General features: G+C 36.3%; 1 protein-coding gene across 5 annotated transcripts; it reads left to right on the forward strand.

Annotated features, from left to right (window-relative positions):
* LOC120772055 lies at positions 1–23871 on the forward strand. 5 transcript variants are annotated; one of them, XM_040100434.1, is made up of 7 exons: positions 1–109; positions 862–971; positions 20570–20796; positions 21732–21904; positions 21994–22224; positions 22295–22593; positions 22662–23871. In XM_040100434.1, exons 2-7 carry the CDS (start codon positions 884–886, stop codon positions 22916–22918), a joined length of 1275 nt encoding a protein of 424 aa, XP_039956368.1. In that variant the 5' UTR covers positions 1–109; positions 862–883; the 3' UTR covers positions 22919–23871. The 5 variants fall into 5 exon arrangements, with proteins under 5 accessions (XP_039956368.1, XP_039956367.1, XP_039956366.1 ...); XM_040100433.1 differs by having other exon boundaries at positions 43–261; positions 22295–22590; XM_040100432.1 differs by having other exon boundaries at positions 45–261.
* The last annotated feature ends 252 nt before the right edge of the window (positions 23872–24123 follow it).

Genomic DNA, 24123 nt, shown 5'->3' on the forward strand with positions numbered 1-24123 from the left:
TCAGTGAGCGCCGGTTCCGCGACTGAGTAGCTTGTGGCGCGAAACATTCAGTTTGCATTAAGCCAGAGAGCCGGTCGGACGCGTTTCTTAGTTTCTTCGGGACTTCAGTGTACGTGTGTTAGCATTACTTTTGTTTTTATTTGGCTTTACTATTCGGCTGTCTATTTAAGTGTTCGCATGTTTGTTAGCTCATCATCGTCGTAGTTTTAGGTGTGTGTGATCTCCAGCTGTCTACTGGTGCAATCCGCCTTATATGCCCGAGTGTGTTCCTTGTATTTCTTATTCGGATACAATTTAGTGGACGTAGTACAAACATTCGAACTAGAACTAAAACATCAAATACATAACTCAATTCGCCTAATGTTTCGTAACATCCGCAGAGCCTTTGTTTCAAATTCTAATAGTCACGCAAAACTCACCTACATACTACTACAACTGCTATACGGTCATCAATAAGACTACTTTTGAATACATTATACGCATATTTATATGAATATATATATATGTGTATGTTCTTAATAAATATTGACGTAATTCGGCAAAGGCTTTCGTATATGTTTGGTAGTTTCGATGGATATCCAGTGAAGCGTAGAGTGGTGAATTCAAAGTGTAATTACAGTTTATTTCTAAAACTTGTGATCGTTTCAAGGTTTCAACACTACAGTACAAAAAATAATGCAAACCCGGTGATTAATTAATGGCTGTGTGTGTAGTGAAAATAAAATATAATAGAATCCCCTCGCGAATATTCGGTTTCATTTAGCGAAGCTCTCGTTCACATATTTGCAAACCACATTTTCATATTTTCTTCTTTAATATAAGTAATTTCTTAATGACTAAAAAATGGATTTCTGGTTACAGCGTTTTTAATTCCAACTATAAAATGATCGGCAATAGAGTATGGGGAGCTTTAAGTCTCGCCTGTTTCATTGGAGTAGCGATATCATCATGTGGACTGGCTCAAGCAAAAGGTGAGAAAACAAATTGACTCGAAGTAGCTTTTTAAGTGTATTTAATAGTGTTCCCTGTTTTCGTTCGTTACTAGTTTCTGTATTTAATTGTGGGGCTATTATTATTATGCGTCGAACCCCAAGTGTTTAAATTTTCGTGATGTCCTTGTGTAAAATATACTTATCTGGAAAAAAGAGTAAAAACAAAGCATTAGCGTAACATTCGAAAAAATCCAATTCTTATGTAAAATTTAAGAAATCTCTAATTGTACTATGTTAGAAATATGTAATATTTGAATTTTATAAAATGAAATGTGTGGCGTGGCTATAGATAACGCGACTGCTATGAATATCGGTTTTATCCAACTAATTTGAAGCGAAATGCAACAAAATACCAGTCTTTAAAACTATTAATAAAGAAATTAGATTTGATCACTATTAGAAAATATTCCGGCGTGCGGTAGAAACAACTTTGTGAAATAATAAATTTGGAATATTTTTTTTATATATATGCATATCCTGTTTTGGTAGTATTATCCAGATAAAGTAGAAGGATACACAATCATGAAATTATCAAAAATAATTTTTTTTTTAATAATTTATCAAATCTTATTAAGAATATATGGGAAAAAGGATTGTGCAAATGCCTTTTGAAACTTTTCACCGGAGTAAGTGGTGCAATAAAAATTATGGAATCTGTTTGTTTTGCTATGATAATGCAATAATTGCTGTTTTTACTCAAGTTTACAGCAACAATTTTTTCTAACTGTTTTCTCTTCGTCTTTTAACATTTTGTGTGCGTCCAAATGCCCAGAAAGTAAACTTTAAAATAATTAGAAGGGAGGGAGCGGTAAAAATTTCCGAAACCCCTTATAATCACTCTCTTGCAAAACACCAAATTTAATTTCGTATTTCAGTTTGAAATACAGCCAGAATTTGCTCGCGAGAGCATGAGAAATATGCGACGTTGTCCGATTTGCAATGCCACTTCAACAACTTCATATATTCACATAAGATTTAAGGTGGAGTTGGCAGACGTAAAACTTGTTTCGCAGTCTACACACTGCACAAAGCCTCGTTACTTGAAAATTACTCGCTGGAAACTCGTAGATCTACTAATACGCTTACCGCACATTCAAATCCATATATAGAAACGCTTATTAATAATGTGCATATGCACACCATATACTCACACACACATACGTATATATACATATGTAAGGTGTGTGTAGCTGACACTCACATAACATACATACATATATAGATGTGCATATCTGCGATATCTGTATGCATTTGTACATTTGTGCTATTGTTGTTGTGCGCACTCCAACGCCACATGATGTCATAATTCACGCGAAAAGCAAAAACAGAAGAAGTGAAAAGCATTAAAGTAGTCTAAAAAAGCTGACCTCGTTATTTTCCTGGCTCTCTGCTGTCGCTGGCCTGACCGTTTAGTGGCATTGATTTGCCACACTCAGGCGGAAAATGTATTGTACTTGCTCAAGTGGTGTATCATTATGTAAATAGCTTTCTCCGTTCACAAGTGTGGCCATACACACAACAACAAGTAACGCAATTTGGGTTGACATCGACGCGTGTAAGAACATTGACGAGCAGAAAATTTTCTCGTGGGCACAGCGAATCGGTAACATTACACTCCATTCAATTACACAAAATATTCACGCATACATACATACATACACATATTTATATATTCGGTAGTATGTGGTTATAATATTGGTTTATGTTATGTCTGGCATTCAAGTTGGCGGCGAGCAAGGCAAAGTAAACAAAAGACTTAGGCGACGAACTTGACTGAAAAAGAACACCAACTAAACATACAGCGTGACAAGGCCTTGAGATGCCTTATTTATACATATTCACTTAAATGCGCTGAGCAGCTCATTATGTCATAATTTCTACATACACAAATAATTGTTGCCTTTGTTGTGTTTACAAGTGCATACATCATGTCTCCGACATTTACAGATTAGAATGATTCAGCGTTGGACATCATAAACGAATAAACGAAATCAACAATGTGAAATCAAGTTGCTTATTGACACGTACCTACGCTAATTCATAAAGTTATATGTACAAAAGTGTACATAACGTTAGTGGAAGAGATCTCGCGAATTAATTAAAATCGCAAAGTTTGGTCTTTGCATGTGTGCGCGGTTGACAAAGTCACACAACGGATTATTTTGCCAAAGTATCTTAGAAATTACTTGCACGAGCACGCTTAAGCTACAACTACCTACTTAAGTAGACTACTCATCGACAGGTTGTGTGGGCGAACTTGTGCTGGCAAAGGTTGTTGTCTAAAGATAAATGCGGATAAAGCGAATTGAATTGCTTGAAAGTTATAATGACAACCGTGCTGAATGTGTGTTGGCGAAACCAGTCACAGCCAAGTCTGGAGCGAATGACTACAAGCCACAAGCCACCTTCATGTCCAATAATGATGATGACTTTGGGAAGTCGCAATGGGTGGGGAATTGTGTGTGATTGCGAAAGTAAATGGCCAGTACGTGCACAGTGGTCAAGTTGTGGAGGAATCCATGAAAAAGTATCAATTAGCCCAATATGTTTACCCTCAGTTCGAATATCCAACGTGACGAAATAGGGTATTCATTCGCAAGTGGATGATGTTGTTCGTTAGTAGTAAAATATTGAGGAGCATTTTGCGAATTAAGTTGGCTTTTACTTTAGCATGGTTTGGAATATACATACATATCTATAATATATGTAAAATCATATAGAATTTATTTTATTCATTTATTTTATTTTATTCAAGAGCATTTTTTCGAACACATTATGTACAAGGTGATTAGAGTGTTCTTATGACAACAAGTACGATGCTTCTCTTTTCTCGTATGAAATATAAATTTTGTTCTTTCGAGTTTAAATTCCTTAGGGTTAATTATTAGTTATAAGGAACTTTTCGTGCGAATTAACAAATACTAAAATAACGAATTTCCTATGATTTGTGAGTATATTTTCTTAACGATTACCGCATCCATTGGAAACAGATTTTTTAACGAAATCAGAAATGAAAGTCGTCTTAGCTGTAATCCATTGTATTCAAGGTCATCTAAAGAATGTTTGTACGAAGTTTGATGGATTTAAAAAATAAAATTTTATATGAAATCTTACGAGTTATATAAACGCATAATGCTTAGACGGTAAAATTTTTAATCGACTTCTAGTGTTCACAGTCTCGTCACTTTCAATATTACTTTATAATTAAAGTGCACATTTTTGTTGCATATAATATTATATAATATAACACCTCATCTTCAACGAAGCGTGAGTGATTGTAAGAATATCCGACTTAATTCACAGCCTTGATTTACTGGACTAGTGTGAATGAGATGGCAACTTTTTGTTTGACAAAGCACATCATTTAAGCAGCTCTCAAGAAACGTAAAAATTTCATATAAAAAAACGCTTAAGAAACGGTCAAGAAACTTTCCTGCGATAAATTTACTTGTGCTAGTACGCAGCTCTCAAGAAATCTAGTATTAATTTTTGATACTTTTTTCTGTAAAATGTGAATATGGCAAACCTGGTTTTGCGAAGAAACATCAAATCAACAATTGTTTCTTGAAGGAAATTCGAAGTAATCGTCAAATTCATCCTAAATTAGTTGAAATAATTGTTATGAAGTATATTCCATTTTGAAATGTTGTATAAAACCTACCAATCATCAACAACATTTCTTAAATCTCAATGAAAATATTTATGTTATAGCATTGACAGACGGCAGCGTTAAACCAGATTAATTGCATTTTTCGGTATTAATTCAGGAGTTACCACAGCTAACTCCGTTGCTGAATCCAAAAATAACTCTCAAAATTTTAGGGAGTTTGTGAGAATTTCGTTTGGCAACATTGTTAAAAATGGCCAATTTTCATCTATTGTGAATGAAATACAAGCAACCCTGACAGCTGTTTATCAAATTCTCAATATAATATCAATAAAACTTCTATGTTATGATGCAGTGTTAAAAATAATGTGTTTATACTTATGTTTTTGTAATAAAAAATGGTTTGGTAAAAATTGGTCGGCTAACAACCGTAATGTTTATCTTCTATCAATTTTCATTGAAAATATTATAAAAAGGACAATGAGCTGTTTATGAGAGTTTCAAACTCGCATAGCTGCCGTCTGTCACCTACAAATTTGGATCTGATTAAGTGCGCAGTTAATCCGGATTAACGCTGCCGTATGTCAAGGCTATTACCATACACATACCCACATACATATTACGCACTAAGTTTGTTTTCTTTGTTTATTCTCTCTTGCTCTTCAAATGTGGATCATTCACAATGCGTAACCAGCTGTCAAAATTACTTGAGAAATAATGCATTTTTTTCTTGAGCAATTACTTGAGAGCTGCGTACCAACCTTTACTTAGAAAACCAACAACCCACAACTGCAAGAAAATAATTCTCGAATTTTCGTTATAAATATTTTCTACTTTGTTCTTAAGTTCAGAGAAATACTATTCAAGTGTTTGGGTTTCATTATCACGTTCGCATTAGCCAATGGAAGAAATTTCACGCGAGTCCCAAAAAATACCAGTTAAACTAACTGTCCGATTTTTGTGTTGCTGGGCTTTCAGAAATGTCATTGGACTTTTTGGACCATTTGTGACATTTGGCATGTGATGAAACTTTAAGACAGGGTTTTGGTTTGTGTCGCGAACCCTGTTGAAAAAGTGTTTAAAAGCACGTAAGATCACCTCATCGTAAAGCTGAACATAATGGCTAAAACAAAGGAGCAAGGCTTTTGGAAATGGTTTCTTTACCGAAAACTTTAATTATTAACTATATATTATACTTCTTATTTATATATCCTATTTACAAAATTGTGCTACTGGAATGGTATTAGATCACTGAAAAAAAACTAAAGCAAATTAAATTATCTTTAATTTTCAATATTACTCGTATTGGAAAGATTTAACATGAAATATATATGATATACATATATGATATGATATATGAAAATAGTTTATCTACAGCTGTTAATTTTCTTTATATTCATAGTATATAATTTAATTGCGATTTATTTAAGACTGGCTTTTCCCGCGGCTTCACTCGCATTGAATCCCTTGAATACTACATCGCGTTGGTGGTGGTCGTGGTTAAACCAATTTTGTCCGATTAACGATTTTGATGCATTTTTGTTTTGCTAGAATTTGAAATTCTCGACAAACAGTCATATCTGCCGAAATAATTTTTACAAGAAGCAAGTGAATTTCAATTTCATGAATTGAAATTTATTTCATCGAGTGCAATTGCAACATCGACGATAATTTTGCAAAAACGGCTTCCATTAGGACCTTAGGTTAAGGTTTCATTCAAACAAATTCTAATCAGAAGTACTCTATATACTTCAACATTGTATAGTCTCAATACTGCCGAAAGCTAAACATTCTGCAACACAAACTTCAAAGAAATCATATTTTCTGAAAAACCTTGTGCTCAGAAATAAAATTTGTAGTGGCATATTTTTCGTGCAACATACATATGTATGTACGTGCATAAAAGTCGATCGACGCCCATACCGAATTAAGCATTAATTTTCTTTTTCTTTGCATGTTGTAGAGCAATCCCATAGCAGCCGATTTAATTAACGCTAAGCAAATCAACTCGAAGCATTCTAACGTACTCATGTGAGAATATCCAGTTGGTCCGAAACCTGATCAATCACCTAAAGCTTTCACTGGAAATAGAGTGACTGCGCCGTTATCGTGCTCCTTACAGCTGAACATTGGGCAGCTTTTCAACCCAACGCTGACACTGCTCTAGTGGTTTTGAGTTGTATCGTCTAATGTTTTTATTTTTTGATGCTTCGCTTCATTTTACTTTAGTTGCCAGAAGGCATGTGTAATTGAGAGGCGGTGATGTGATTGTCTCAAAGAACTTAACGCGCACTTATAGTATGTGAGAATGCACGTACGTACCTGACTTAAGGAGTGCTTGGGTCGTGCTAATCAAATAAAAAAAAAAAAAAAAAAAAAAGCAATAAGAACGAAAAACTACACCGAAGAAATTTTTGAATCCGCACTTTCTACAGAGCAATCAACATACCTAACCGTGTCTAGCCGCAGGCTAGGCATCTTACATCTTTCCTACTTTCTTCACACTGAACGAGTAAAGCGATCAAACTAACTGCATATACATATGGACATACATGTTAAATGTTGGAATATTTGAGTCTTTAACTTAACCGAGCCATTCGGCACAGCACGCGCGATTAGTTTTTAGCGCACCATTTTCATCACCAATTTTTTCCGACATAAATAAGGTACATGCGTACAATATATTTCTGTATCTAGCATGGTGCTGTTAGCTACACGACAACTTTGGGCTTGGGAAATATTTTATGGCTCGCTTTTAGCTGCTAAAAACTCTTTAGCTTAGAAAACTATAAAAACGCTGACGATATTTAGAGATCTTTTTAAACAAAAATTTATGAAAATAGCAATCACTAAATTATAGGATAATTCATTAAATAGGTACACTTAGCATTAACGCTCCAGATTAATAAAGTTTGCTTAATCGTATACTAAAATAACGGCAGTGTATATATTTTACTGTGCACAAAACAAAAATCTAGGGTATTTTTAACGATTACTTGCTGCTTTCATCATAACTCTTGTGAATGCAATTACAAATTGCTTTATTTTCTACTCATTAGGTAGGTAAAATTGTGCTCTTTGCGCAGAGCAGATGCTCGGTTGTTTATTTAGTTTGTAGGAAAATTCTTTTCAACTTTGTCTTCATCATTTTCTACCAAGTGAGGTTTCCTTAGCTGTCTGGAAACACAGCAAAAAAGTAGAACCACATAGAATATTTCTGACAGGTCTCTATAACTTCAGAAGGGGAACTGATTTATAATTCGGCACATGGTACTTTCGAATAATATAGGAACTGAAATATTGATTTCTTTGTGGTAAGACTGACGTTAAAAATCTTTTTCTAATGTTCAGCATGCATGATCAAGTTCCATGAAATAAAATAGAAACAGAAATAGAAAAATACAAATTTAAGTATGAAAAGAGCCTAAAACCTGCAGACGAATGTACACATATGTACATACCAATATACTTAGCATACATAATTAGCGCATAGTTAAATTAAATTGGGAAGACCCAAGTTGAAGTTTGCTCTCCTACATATTTTACTACTCTTCTCCCCTGAATTTACCTAATAATTGTATAAAATTTAATGGACGCACACATATACATACATACCTACATGCAATGTTACCGCAAGAGTGCATTTCAAAAACGAATTCGTTGTCTTTTTTTACCATTATACAATCTTTCAACCCCTTATTATCGTATTTCAGGTGAATCCCTTATTTTTAGAGGGCATGACAAAAACAATATTAACAAAATCCCACAAATACAATATATATGTACATACATATATGTGTGTCCGTAGCTTGTCTTTTATACTTCGGGATTGCAATTCTAGTGATGCAATCTGACAACTCGCAACTTGTCGTAAAGTTTGACATTTTTGATTTATACTATATAATCAGAACGTGTTTTTGTGTTGTTTACGGTTATTTAAAATACTACTTCTAAGAGGTCAACGTTTTTCGACACCTCAAAAGGCTTCGACAATAGGTTCAACCGCATGCAAAGGTATGTATATGGATCTTAAGGGAGAATATTTTGAAAAACAATAAAGCGATTTTCGATGATTAATATTTATTTATGTTCTCTAAACCCGAAATATAAAAAAGCTAAATACTTAGTATGTACGGGAGTAATATACCGCTATGATTGTCTTCGTGGTGGTAGTGTTAACCCAAATTTAGTCTAATGAACGCCTTCAATGAATTTTTATTTTGTTAGATTTGCGAACCTTTTGACAAACACCCACATCATCCAAAACAAACAAAATATTTGAAAAATCGATGGTGATTTTGCCAAATAGGCTTCCGTTAGGACCATCTGCGCCAATTTTCATGCCCTTCTGTGCTGTGGTTGGGACGTTCTACGGACACATAACAAAATAGTGTTTCATTTTTAAATAGTATAAAATTATTATTTTTTTTTAAGGCAGAATCTTCCAAGACGTCGTCATTTTTTCGGACGAAATGCACTGTTCGATGCGCAGGCACAGGCATCCAGACTTGCGGAAAAATGTGCATACGAGCTAAAGCATTAACTCCATGATAATTTATTGTGTACGGCTCACATAACTGCCGTTAGGCGTGACATCGTGCGACATTTACTTAGCCACTAGGCTCGTCAGCCACGCCTTTCAGGCCTATCTCTCGTTCATACTTCTGCTATTGCTCCGTTGCCACTCTTTCCATCTAAGTTCTTCCAGAACTATCGCAGACTTAATTTTCACTCGATCTCGCACTCGCACATTATGTTATCTGACAACACTCATTGCGCTCTTAGCTTCTCCAAATTTTTTCTCTGATGTGCAGGTTGCGAGTTTTCTCCGATATTGTTGCATAACAATTTGTTCGATCATAATGGGCGTATTTGTTGTGATATTATCTGATGCAATCGTGCCCTGAGAAAAATTATGTCAAGTTGAAGTCCGCTTTCCCATGTTTCCTCTCTACCCACCCTGCACGCTTTCAATAAGCCTTTGGGTCAATCTTTCCTTCGTTGCTGCGTCCTATCGTTTCTGCCTTTCGCTTAAGCATTTTGCCTTTCGTTTCTCCGCTCTCCAACCGTTAGTCGTCTCCTTTTTCTTTTGATCTGTCGTAAACTCTTTTGATTTCCATTACCATGTGCTATGATCCCAGCTGCCTCATGAGCTACTGTGTGAAATACGCAAATGACTGTGAACCAAATTACCGATTTCGCTTTCTTGACGTACTTGTATGTACAAGTATGTCTGCTTCAAGTTTTTGTACAGCATGCTGAAGCTCATTACTTGATCATCGATTTCGTCTGATTACATAAGTTCTGAATTTGATTCAGTTCTTTTGCTACCACTGTTACCTCGGTAGTGAAAGGCATAACACTCCGTCGTTAAATACATTTCACAAGAGTGGACTAAGCATAGAACCCTGTGGTACTCCACCCGTAACAGCGTTTTACTGGGTCCATCATCAGTATTTTACAGTAACAGTTGTTCTGACAGGTAGCTGAATAAAATCTTTTCCATGTGAGCCGGTTTTACCTTACGTTTCAGGGCGCTTATTATACATGGTGCATTCCAAAGTTAACAGCACCTTTCCAATCTAGCGCTCCCTGGTGGCGCCATCTATATGTCGACTGGTGCGTTAGAATCTGCTATTTTTATCGATTATCCAGTGAGAATTTCATGACATTTCATTAATTGGAAGTGAAGTTATTGCGTTTTAAGTGTCAGTATGTTTGTGTTATCGGTGCGAAAATGAGCTTCGAACAAAGAGCCAACATTAAATTTTGTTTAAAAATTAGTAAAACTTTTACCGAAACGTTTCAATTGATGAAACAAGTTTATGGCGATGATTGCCTATCTTGTAGCAGAGACACGAGTGGTTTCAACGTTTTCAAAGTGGTCGTGAGGACATAAATGACGATCAACATGTGGGCCAAGCAAAATCCGTGATCACCGGAAATTCCATCGAAACTGTGCATGAATTCATCAAAAACCAGCCGAAATCATCATTGAAATTCATGGAAATGGAATTGAACATCTCCAAAACAGAACTCAACATTCGAAGGACGATTATTTGAAGAAACTCAACATTCGAAGGACGATTATTTGAAAATCACAAAATCACACTTTAACCATTATCCATTCCCCATATTCTCCTGATATGGCACCGTGCGATTTCTTCCTTTTCGGAAAAATGCATTTGCCCATGAAAGTAAAGCGCTATGCAGACGGAGAGGTCATTCAAAAGGCTTGCACCAGCATACTGGCGGCCATACCGGCCAACGATCTAAAACACTCGTTCGACATGCTTTTGAGCCGTGAAAAAAGCTGTATTGAAGCAGAAGGAGACTATTTTGAATAAAATAAATTGATTTTGCCGAAAAAACCATTTGTTCTTTTTTTTTTAAGTCTTGTTTACTTTGGAACCTACCTTGTATGAGGCCAATAAGCCGAGCTGAATGCATTTTAAACATCGAATGCTATTACTGCGCAGTACTCCGCTGTGCCACACATCCGACTGCTTCCTTCGATTATCTTATTAACAATATCAGCCTTTTATTGCAGCCGAAATCCGTATTGGTTATCGGAGAGACCCTGGTAGTTTTCTTCTACGTGCGATTCTCATCCAGCATGCAAAACGGTCGATAAAAGCAATGCTCGCCGGTTAGTTTATTTGCCTTCTATAACAAAACAAGCCGTTGTTTTTTCCAAATTTTCGGGAACACACTTTTTCTAAGGCTTTGAGTACACAATTCTGTGAATGACCTAGCATTATAATTGATGGCAATCTTTAAGACATTATTTGGAATGTCATCTAGGCCTAATGTTATAGCATTACAAGATCTCTGTGCCGCTCAAATCACATTCACGTCGTTGACTACTGTAGTTTCTCTGGTGGCTGCCCTAAGAGTTTCCTGTAGCTTAGGGTAGGTCGGAGTTTGCCCTTTGCCGCCCTTGAGGTTTGATAATACTAGTTTATACGCATTGCCTCACAGTGATCCGTCGATTTTTTCGCAGAGCTCTTTGAAGCAACAGCATTTACTCTTTTAAATCCCCTTTTTGAGGTCATTGCGTTTCATATTATAGCGTTGGCGCAGTTCCATATGTCGGGGTTAATGCATGCTTTCGTAAGGTGTTCGTAACCGAGACACCTGAAACACTTCCTTAGGTTTTTTTCGCCCTTATTCTGCACACTAACCAACCTATTTTGATTTATATGCTTCGAGAAACGTCCTTGCCTCCACCACCTCCGGTATGCTCATACTTGAGTATGTATCAAACTGGTTCAGCTCCTTTATTTGAGTATAGTCTCGGCCATGTCCTCTTTACTAGTGATTTCACCACGATCTCGTATTTGTAACATTGCTTCAGGGTTTAGTGTTTTATCTGTGCTTGGTTTTCCAAAACTTTCCTCGAAATCACCCGTGGTATTCCTTTGGAACTCGCCCAATTTCTGCAATGTGTCATCTTTCCTGACTGTCCTTAAACTGCCGGTTCTCTCAATGATTATGGCAGCGGGACGAGGGGGCGGTTTGTGCGGAATCTTCTTCTGTGGCATGCGTTTAATCGATTGTACCGCTTTCATCAAAGGCGTGGTATCGCTCAGCGCTGACGACCTCGATCTCACTGGTTTTTCAATATAAAGGGTCTTCACTGAGGACCTGCCCAAATTTGGTGCGCGTTTAAAAGGGTATATTTCCGCAATTGGCGACCGCTGGGTAGGTATTATCTCTTGCACCCTGCTATTAACATCACTCAGTGTTTTGGATTTTTTTTTATTTTGATCATCATGCTCATGCTTGATGAGGAGGACACATATTTCCATGAGGTGCTGTCGATTCGCCACAGTCACAGCAGCTTCAGTGGATCTGCTAGCTTTTATACCGCATCCTCACACCTGCCGCTAATCGTCGGGGATTGCTTATTCGTTCTTACTTATTTCGAAACTGACCTTCTACTTCTAGCTGTTCAGCTATCCACGTATTTCGCAAATCCACATTACATTCAAAAATATCAGACATACTTACTTACTATTTTACGGTTTCCTGTAAAACCTAAAAGGACTATGAAAGAGTCAGTGGCGTAGCTACAACTTCGGGCGCCCGGGGCCAAGGATTTTCTGCCGCCCCCCTTTATCTACCTACCTACAAGTTTCAGGAGGTGGTTCAAACAAAAGTGAATTTTTACAAAATACCTTCGATATTAAGTATATAAAATTTAGGAACTAGAAGTCACGCAAATTCTGAAGTTCCAAAATTCTCACAATACGGTTTTTGAGGAAATTGATTGATTTACAAGACATGTTATTAAAAGTCATAGAAAAAACCCATTTTCGCCCTATATCTTGTACACTTTTGACACAATTTGCAGGGATTTTTGCCCGAATTGGAGTTTTTAAATACCATTTTGCCGCCCCCAAGACGTTGCGCCCGGGGCGCAAGCAAACTCGTCGATCAATTTATATTTGCATGGTAGAAATCGCCAGAAAAAATTGTCGCGTCGTGAACAAACGAACAGCTATCAAACATTAATTGACATATGGAAATCAAACTTCACATGAACATAGAAAAATAGTGTACCAATCTAAGAAAAAATATTTTTAGGGATTCGGTTTGCGCGCGCGGATCAGTCCAAGTTAAATCTGTGGAGCCGCCACTGCCTACGAAGAAGAGAACCAAAAGAGTTGCGTGTATGAGTTCATTATGTACGAAGCGAAAAAGGATCTTCACCAGGCGGAGATCCAAATACTACTTGCAATGGACACAGAAATCACGTTTTTATGTTATCACTCCAATGCTTGGAGGTTTAGGTGTTGACCCAAAGTGTAGTCAGACAATGATGCGCACATACTCACTTTCGCTGCCCAGCAAAGAGGAGAGAAGTGTGAGTAAAAGTTGGTGGTACGCATAAGAGCAAACCGAACATTCGGTGCAATGAATGTGTTAAAGAACAAACAACCGCTAATTAAATAAGATATGTATGCACAATTTATGCACGTGTGTACGTAGTATGCTTCTTCATAGCGGTACATATTTCCAACATGAAACGCCGCGGTAGTCATTTTACTATACATTACATAATTCTGAGGAATGGCAAGAAAATGCAAAGAGTAATAACCGATTTGCGGAAAACAGAGTGAACGCGTGCGCCGCCAGATTTCCCGAGTGAAGATACGAGTTATCTCATTTATTTGTTTGTATACAATTTCCATTCTAAGGTCTTACGAGCACCGGCAACATGATACGGTACATAATGTTTGGATATATGGTACACAAGTGCATGGGAAAACGCTATTAATGGAGATGGCAACTAATGGAGAAGTGATGTGAGTCTATTTGTACATTAATACATACATATGCATGTACGTGCATACATATGTATGTGTAATCAAAAGATGGGAAACTTAAGTTTCGCAGTAAGCCACTAATTTTTAACATATGTTCATATACATATACATATACATATGTACATACATGTATTTATATGAATATAATAATAGTATATTAACAAAAATGATTGCTCGTATCTCATGAATGTACCAGGCAACCTGAAAAATTCCGATAGTTTTAAATAATTTTGGCCAAAATTTAATTTCACTTTTTAGGTTTACCGATTTTGATTTGACGATTTTTTTCCTTTGACTATGCTCGGGAGGTCAGTACAAATTAATATGATCAGTTCCGTAAAATATGAAGTACTACTGTGCCCAAAAAATAAGGTGACATTCGTATTTAAACTGCGCGCGTCGAAGGATTTGGAGAATTATTTTTTTTAGGTTGGTAGTACTGTCAGTCACATTTCTGTCAAATTTCATGTCAAAATATTCAAAGTGAGTTTTTCGTTTTTTGCCATGTCGAAATTTGTTGAGCAAAGAATTTGCATTAAATTTTGTTTACGGAATCAATTTTCTGCTGCGGATACGTTGAGAATGGTGCAAAAAGCCTTTGGTGATGAGGCAATGTCTAAAAAAATGTTTACAAGTGGTATAGTGAGTTCCAAGCCCGCCGTGAACGTGCCGAAGACGAAGAGCGTCCAGGGCGACCATCAGCCTCAACCGGCGAAGCTCACGTTCAACAAATCTAAGATTTGGTGTTGAAAAACCGTCGATTAACAATTAGAGACCTTGCTGATGAAGTTGGCATATCGAAAGGCTCATCCAATACCATTTTGAAGAATGTTTTGGGGCTCAAGCGCGTCAAATCTCGACTGGTACCGAAAACATTGAATTTTTTGGAAAAAAGGCGTCGCGTTGAAGTGTGTGAAACGATGCTTTCCGACTACCAGGGTGTCATGAAATGCATTATAATTGGCGATGACTCTTGGATCTATGCTTACGACCCCGAAACAACCGATCAATCGAGCGAATATCGTGCCAAAAGAGAGCCGAAACCAAAAAAATTGCGCCAAAGTCGCTCAAAAATCAAGGTCATGTTGACTGTTTTCTTTGATTATCGTGGTGTTGTGCATTATGAATTCCATCCAACCGGCCAAACAGTCAACAAGGAATATTATTTGAACGTTATGCGTCGTTTGCGTAACGCTATCCGCCTAAAAAGGCTGGATCTGTGGAAAGACAATTCTTGGTTTTTACACCACGACAATGCACCATCTCATACTGCTCTCGTAATTCGTGATCATTTCGCCAAAAACTCAACCCATATCGTTCCGCAACCACCGTATTCACCTGATCTGGCGCCGTGCGACTTCTGGCTGTTCACCAAGCTCAAAAGACCGCTCCGGGGACACCGTTTTTATACGATAGACGAGATTCAAGCCGTAGCGAAGACGGAACTGAAGGCCATCCCGGAAAGTGACTATAACCAGTGTTTCGAAGATTGGAAAATCCGTTGGCATAAGTGCATTGCATCGTGAGGGGTTACTTTGAAGAGGATGAAATTGATTTGGAAGAATAAATAAAGAATTTTAAAAATAAATACAATGTCACCTTATTTTTTGGGCACATTATGTTGGCCATCGTCGTGTATGCATCAACATTTCCTTCTTGAAAAACGGCCGCTGATGCGTCTTCTCTTTTCAAGGAGTAATTTGCAAAATATCGCTTTTTAATAAAAATGTGGTGAGGAAAAAGGTTTTCAATAGTCTTTAAACGAATATAATAAGTTTACCTCAGATTTAGTTAAATATATACATATGTATATTAAGCTTTATACGTGTTTTTCTCAAAACTACTTTTACCAATTGGCGAAAAAAATAACTTTGGCAATTTTTTTTCGAAAGATTTCAAATTTTGCGGTTATCTTTAAAATTGGGGTTTGCGTAGAAGTACGTAGGGAAATTTTATTAATAAATTTGATTTAAGTTTCTGTTAAAATTTAAAGGAATCTATATTTTCAAATTTCCCCAGGTTCTTCTCTGGATATTCTCATATAGGTTAACGACGATTTTTATTTTCACCAAGACGACAATTGTGGATGCTAAATGTCTTGCTGGTGTGCTTAAAAAGACGACCAAAGACACTTCACACGCTTTGTTTATTATAGTCAACCAAATTAACCGAAAAAAATAAATTTTCATCAGCTTGAGGTTCAAAATTGTTTGTTAGTACTGTGGGCAAATGATTACATCACGAAAAAATTAATGCATCTGCACATGATTTTATATCCGCTACAGTTGCCATACTCCTCAAGGTAGTCGAGAAAAAGCACTAAAATACATAGACGTTATGGCATACCTGTAGACTAGTTCTAAGATTAATATATTTAACATTTTTCTATAAACTTTTCTAGTCGTATAGCTGAGAGATTCACATTGTTATTAATTTTTATACTCTTGCAACCAGTTGCTACAGAGTATAGTTTTGTTCACCTAACGGTTGTACGTATCACCCAAAACTACTTTGGTATGCGGGTTGCTTGGTACAAAAAGAATACGAGTTCGTAGATGGGCGTCACTCCTCATATAACCCCGGCCACTCCCCATATAACGGTAGAGACATTAAATTTTACCTTCAACTAAATTTAATACGTGGCATTTTTCTCTTATTCCTATATCACAGTGCGAAAATGTGCGAAATCGGACTAAAACCGTGCCTACTTCCCATATAACACAAAGTTAAATTTCACTTGATTCTTTCAATTTCCAATACACAAATCAAGGTAGTTAATAGAACGGGATACAATTTTGCGGTAATAATTCCTTCAAAGTATGCCACCTTATAACCAAAAATTGTCCAAACCCAACCAAAACTGATCAAGCCCCTAGGTACCGAATACGTGTATCCATAGTTGACTTTTGACCGAAAATATCGTTCAATGTTGGAGATAAACAATTGAAATTCAGACAGAATCCTTTCCTGATGACAGTAATTCTGTGTATCAAAAATGGATTGAATTGGGTGTATACTTTCCTGAGCCCCATATACCTAATATAAAGATTTTCGAACTTACAGGTGACTTTATGCTGGATATGTCGACCAATTTTTGAGTAAACGCAATGAAAATTACAGAACATATTTACTCATAACAGTATATCGTTGTTCTTAAAAGAGACAACTTAAGAGAAAAGTTGACCAAGCCCCCATAACTATTACCAGGATTTTCGAACATTCACTTGAATTTGTTCCAGGGAACATTTTTTGAGTATGTTAATAGTATGTGGGATGCGCAAAAATAGATAATATCGGGTCGATGCTACTCCTCATTTCCATATTCTACACATAATTTCGTTTTTCTAAAAAATCTATATGCCGGTCAGTGTATGAATTATATATAGAATATGTATATATAAAAAATTGCTTGGATTCCTATCCTCTGGTTGATATTTTACACCTCAAGATGTTGCCATGGCCTTGATTCCGCCAAGTTGCAAGAGTATAAAATGTTCGGCTGCACCCGAACTTAGCTCTTCCTTACTTATTTACAAATATTTTCAAGATTTTAAATTGACAAAAATTTCTTGGATCGGGATAACACGTTTGCATTCATCCCGAAAAATATTAAAAATGCACTTTCTTTATAAGCAAGCAATGCACTGCAAAAAATGCTACAAGGTATGGAGTTTTTGTAGAATATTTTTTTTACTGAGTTTTAAAATTCAAAAGAAAAAACAAATTTGCCTTAAAATAGTCAAAACAAGATGGTTATTTTTTGAATAGCATTAAATTTCCGACAAAACAATATTTTTTGAAGTACGAATCCCTTTTTCTCTTTAAGGATTACTCGCACAATATTTAGAAGGGTGTGAATGGCAAAGCTAAGTAAAGTAAATGTTTTAATTCGCGAAAAGTTCCCTATTCTCTTATGAGTCGCATTCGATTTAGATCACTAGCTCACTATCTTATTCTTGGAACTTTTCAAGAGTCCATAGAGCGAAACGATGTCGCTTGAGAAGGTGGAGTGACTTCAGTTCTTGCACAAGCTGTATTTTGTACGTTTTCAATTTAAGATCTCGATGTAAAATGGGCCATGCGTCAGTCTGAGTTCCTGCGAACGGCGCCGAAACGATCAGCACGGTCTTCGTGTACATTCTCAGCTACGGCTGCTGTATTTTCTTTACTTCGTGCTGGTCGCGGTCTATTTGTTCGAATATTATCCAATAATAAATGCTGGGTCTCAAGATGAGTGATTGTGTTGCGATAATGTTGAGTGAAGTGCGAGAAACACATTCTTTACAGAACGTGAATTTTCGTAATAAAGTTGAATGATTTGTAAACGTTACTACACTGAACAAAAACAACATGATTGCTGGACACTACTCACGCGTGATCTGCCAAAAAAGGCTATTGAAAAAAGTACCTCTACTTGGATCACCAGTTATTTCAAAAACTCTCGTAATACTAATTGTCCGTCTATGTAAAAAATTTATGTATGTTTGTTTGAATGGTATGTGCATAAGCACATGCTTCGTAAGACTAAATAAAATTGCACTTTCTCATACACAGTGAAACCTCCAAGTAAAAAGTCATTCAAAGATTGGTTCTTAACCATTATAATACGACCTATCTTCACACATATATAACATACATATATTACATATTCATATGTATGTTCACATAGATGGTGTGGTATGTGTGAACGTGGATACAGCTATTATATGCATGCAACGCTAGGCGAACCTAATCCGTAATAAGTCAAGAATATGTTGTAACAGTAAAAGCTCTGTTAGCCGGGTAACTGCATTTCTGCTTCCGAATTTTATGCTAAGATATAATATGATTTGCGTTTGCTTCATATTGTGACTTCAAATGCGATATGCATCGCTTGAGCGAGCGTGTGTGCAGCTAACTTCAAGTCGGTGATTAATGATGCAGTGTACAAGTATGATTTATGACGATCGGGTAAAGATGAGCACTAACATTGATGTTTGAATACTTGTAGGTATAAGTACATATGTATGTACATATACAGATTTCGAGCAATGCGTAACCAAACGCAGAACTTCACATTTGAGTTTTGTTTTACAAAAGTAAACGAACAGTAGCTGGATAAAACGTTCGGAAGTAATGATATACCCGACATACATACATACTGTATTGTGTGAAGAAAAACAGACCACCCAAGGAAAACAAAATAATTAATAATCACAAAATTTTCAGTTCGACTTACATATTTTATTGGGCGGCATGTTTTTGTTTTTTCTTTACAACAACCAAACTATTTCAATATTTATATTTACATATATTATAATTATTAAGTTTGTATGTCAGCTATATGCTATATTTGTCCGATGTTGGCGATTCCGACAAATGAGCACTTGTTTGCAGAGAAAAGGATGTATGACAAATTTCCGAGCGATATCTCAAAAACTGAGACACTAGTTCGCGTATATACAGACGGATAGACGGGCATGTCTAAATCAACTCTGCTACATATGTACATATATTTTTTATAGAGTTTCTGACTTTTCCTACTTCTAATATATAAAATTCTCGTGTCACGGTGTACGTTATTGAACTCCTCTGAAACCGCTCGACCGATTTTCGTGAATCTTAGCGTGCATATCGGCTAGGGTGGAGAATCGGACAACATCTATTTTTCATCCTCCTAAATGTTAAGGGAAATTGGAAAATTACCAAAAAGTAACATTCCATACAAGTTTTTTTTTCAATTTTTGTTTGTTTTGTTTTTCAATATTTTTATTTGTCAAATATTTGAATCATTCAATTTCGGTCGCATGTTTTTTTTTCCGGCTATTTTATTCCGGCTATATAAGAAAGTTGTGTTAGTTACACCATTTATAACTCAAGAACGGCTGAATCGATTTAACTGAAAATTGGTGGGAAGGTAGCTTAGAACCAGGGTAAGGACATAGGATACATTTTATCTCTTTTTGTCAAAATTTAATTCAACTCATAAATACAAAGATTATATTTCAAATCATCCTCCTTTCCTTGAATATATGCGCACAATTTTAAACAGATTCTTCCTCAAAACTAATACAATTTCTAAGTATTTGGAATAGTAGAAAAGAACTGCAACCAAATACGCAGTGAAATAGATTATAACTGGCTCAGTAATACAGCCGATTTTTTCGTCTTTCCACGCCTGAAAACCGGTTCACCATGTGCAGTCCACTAGAATGACTGTCGGTTGAACTCCAGTGAGAAATGATGGAGCTATGTTTCTATTGTCACACACCGACGCAAAAATTCGGTTTTATTTAAAACACTTCTCAGAATCAGTTATTCGTTGTTCTGTTGGATTATGAACTTGCGAGGCAACCACTTTGTGCAGAGCTTTCTCCTCTTTAGAGCATCATTGTCCTCGGTTCCCCAAAAAGCAATGCTTTATTATTACACGAAATGCTTTATGATCCATTTTTTTGTAAACTAACACAAGTTGCTTCAGAAAAATGCTATATCTTATTAACGAATAGTTATAATGCAACTAATAGAAATCGTATAGATGGTAGTAGTAGTATTATCTATGTATCAGCCACAGCGAAGCGTGGACGGGTCCTCTAGTTTTCTTATAAAATCACTTTCATAATAACACTATTATACTTATTTTGCATTTTGTTTTCTAGTTGCTCACAAAATACACTGCACAGAGAACCAGATGCAAGTCGAAATACAAATACCTGAAGCGAACAAAGAGGATTCTGACAAACAACCGCAAATATATTTGGAGGGCCTGAAAGATTACCCAAACGAACGTTGTCAGCCCCAAATTAGTGAGTTGCACGCTGTGTTTCGGCTTTCCCTTACCGACTTTTACGAATGTGGAGTCACCCGGATGGTTAATCAATTGACGGTAATAAAAATTAATATATCTGTATACATTATATATAAATACCTTAGGGGGGTTAGAATTCATGGATTTGCACTTTGCTATATGGTACGTGGAAATTCTCATTACTAAAGTAGACAGTCCAGATTAACCATGTTCAATCACTTTTGAAATTCTGTGGATTAGTAAATAAGTGACAATCAGATAGGTTGAGCTTTCTACAAAAGTTTATCTGTATTGTGTTGTAAGTAACATAGAGAAAAACTCGGCAAGCATTAATAATATAGGTTGTCAAAAAAGTCTTGCGGTATTTTCGCTAGTTGGCGCTGAAAGCGCGTAGGTCCAGTTTTATTCGTCGTATCGGGTCTTGCTATACCTTATTGGAAAGCTCATTTCACGCGCTAACACATGTTTGATTGATTGTCGTTTCTTTTAAGTCGTTCGTGAGTTATAGCGTCGCAAACATGGAGCAAAATAAAGAGAAAATACGGCATATTTTACAGTACTACTACGATAAAGGCAAAAATGCATCTCAAGCCGCCAATAAAATTTGTGCAGTTTATGGACCCGATACAGTTTCCATTTCCACCGCACAACGATGGTTTCAACGTTTCCGTTCTGGTGTAGAGGTGGTCGAAGATGCGCCACGCTCCGGAAGGCCTGTCGTCGAAAATTGCGATAAAATCGCTGAATTGGTCGAAAGAGACCGGCATAGTAGCAGCCGTAGCATTGGTCAAGAGCTGGGCATGAGTCATCAAAAATTCATTTCAATTTCAATAAAAAAATTTCAATGGTCAAGAGCTGGGCATGAGTCATCAAAAATTCATTTCAATTTCAATAAAAAAAAATCAATAAAAATACCGCAAGACTTTTTTGACAACCCATTATATTTATTTTTTGTTATGTTATTTATAATGCATGCACGTATGTATGAATGTCACATTCTATATATTTCATAGGGCAAGAAAGTATACTATCACAAGATACTGATAGAATCCGCAGAGGGCAAAGAAGTAGTAAGTGTGAAATGCATCACAACAGAGCCATTTTACAATGTGCTTATGCTGAATGCTACCAAACATCATGGCGTTGTGAGACGCGACGTTCTACCGGCTGGGTTCCAAGAGCCAGAGTAAGTTTTCTTTTTCGAATGATACATATGTATGTATGTATGTATGTCACTTAATTTGAATTCTGTTTTCTATTTTTGTCAACCAAAAGGGACTTGGAGATTACAACATCTCTTACCGAGCGCGCTCCAGAACCGCGACTATCAATAGGCGTTAATCAGAATGGCAAAAAGGTCACTGGCGATCTTACCGTTACGCCTGGCACGCCATTGACGATGGAAATAAATTTGGACCGCGATTCAGCGCAGGTTTATGGCTTGGGTGTGAATTATCTGGAAGTGACCGATACGCGACAACTCTCTGAAACAATTGTATTTAAAGGGTAACATATATTTTACTGCTATATTGAAGCCCTGTATGGAAGTAATAAAAAATATAAATTGAACTTTTAGTTGCACGGTTGATCCATATCTATTCGAAAACTTTAATACCATCGATGGGGACACTTTGTCAGCAAAATTCAAAGCGTTTAAGTTTCCAGACTCATCGTACGTTCAGTTCCGGGCCACAGTCAATGTATGTCTAGACAAATGCCTTGGAACTCAGTGCTCGAACGGACAAATCGGTTATGGACGCAGAAGGCGCGATACAACTGAGGTTTTAGCTCAGGGCTTGATGGATACAAACAAGGTCTACGAAATATCACTGGCTATGTTCATAAAAATAAATGATATTGAAGGCGTCAATCGTAGTGAGTTTATAGCAGGGTAGCAGAGAGAACCGGGTTATCTTCGATTAATCAATTATTTCTATTTTCAGATGAAGTATTGCAATTAGAGGAGAAACTGAGGGAATTGAAATTGGCCAATCAGAGATTAGCGCGTAATAGCCGCGTTAACTTCGGCGAGTCGCTAAAGGCCTTCGATCAGCCCCTATTGTCCGTGCCTGCCTTTGTGGTCGATGAGAGGGAGCTTAGTCAAGCACAACGCAGCGTCAGTAATGATGCTTCTAGCAGATCATTGGGTTGGGCCTCTCTTCTCTTTGGACTTTGGGTACTTGTTTGTAAATGTATGTAAAGGAGATTACGCCACCCAACTCAACCACAATTACTTGTTTATTAAAAATGCGATAGCTTTGAAGAACTCTATCCCTAATAAAATAATAAGTAGTGCATACATGTGAACTTAATATAAATAGAAAAGAAAGTCGGAGCCGAGTGAGCATAGTGAGATATCTGATGAATATATGCAACAGGAATAAAAAAGGAAATCAGGTACATCAGAATAGAGGAGTGTACATACATATGTATGTATGTATGTATGTACGTAGGTGTGTATAATACCATATGGTTTACATACATATCCATATACATATGTACATGTATGCAGGCGTGTGTAATTATTACAGTTAGAAATTACATATAAACTGCCATCATTTACAGTTATTTACCACGAATATTACGAAAGAATATTAATAAAAGCAATGAATTCTAATTATAAAATATAAATGTAAGCGAATAGTTTCTTGCAACTGAAAACACACATACATACATATGTATGTATGTATATCGGTTGAAATTTTAGAATTCTAATTCTAAGCTCTAAGTAAAATTTAGTCGCACGTCTCGTAAAAATCATGTTCTCATCCATAAGAAAGTGGCAGCAGTTTTTACTGCTCAAATATTATCTTCTAACGAGGCATCCCTAAAAAGAGCGGCTTTATGTCGAATTCTCAGCTAAACCCTAAATTTATTAATAATACTTTCATTCATTTGTACAAGCATTAAACATCGCGCGTCAAGAAATTTTTGAGAAAAATTACAAAAATTACTTAAGGCGTTGCCAATATCGAATTTTTAACCCTCAGCTTTGCCGCTGCGTTTATCTAATTTTTGAGAGTAATTTTTCGCTGCCGCTTTAATTTAGGGACGGCAGTAAGTCACTACTAGTCTACTAAGATAAAAGTTGTATGTAAGTTAATTGAATATTAATATTAATATGTAATAATAAAGAAATATAAATACTAACAACCCACTTGCAGTTATTCAGTATTCATTATCTGTGGATCCAGATTTTTTGCATTATAAATCAACTTCCGCCTTATGTCTATTCTATATTAGATTGTCGGCATTGTTCAAGAATTTTCGGCTTACAACATGTTCATATTCCAAACGCAAAATAACTTTGTTTACTACAAATTGATTCAATTATTTTAGTGCTTAAAAGAAGGAAGAACTTATGTGTTTCAATTAGATGACCGTGTTTGAAATGGTATTGACAGG

The sequence above is a fragment of the Bactrocera tryoni genome, chromosome 3 (genome assembly GCF_016617805.1).
Source record: "Bactrocera tryoni isolate S06 chromosome 3, CSIRO_BtryS06_freeze2, whole genome shotgun sequence".
Lineage (NCBI taxonomy): Eukaryota > Metazoa > Arthropoda > Insecta > Diptera > Tephritidae > Bactrocera > Bactrocera tryoni.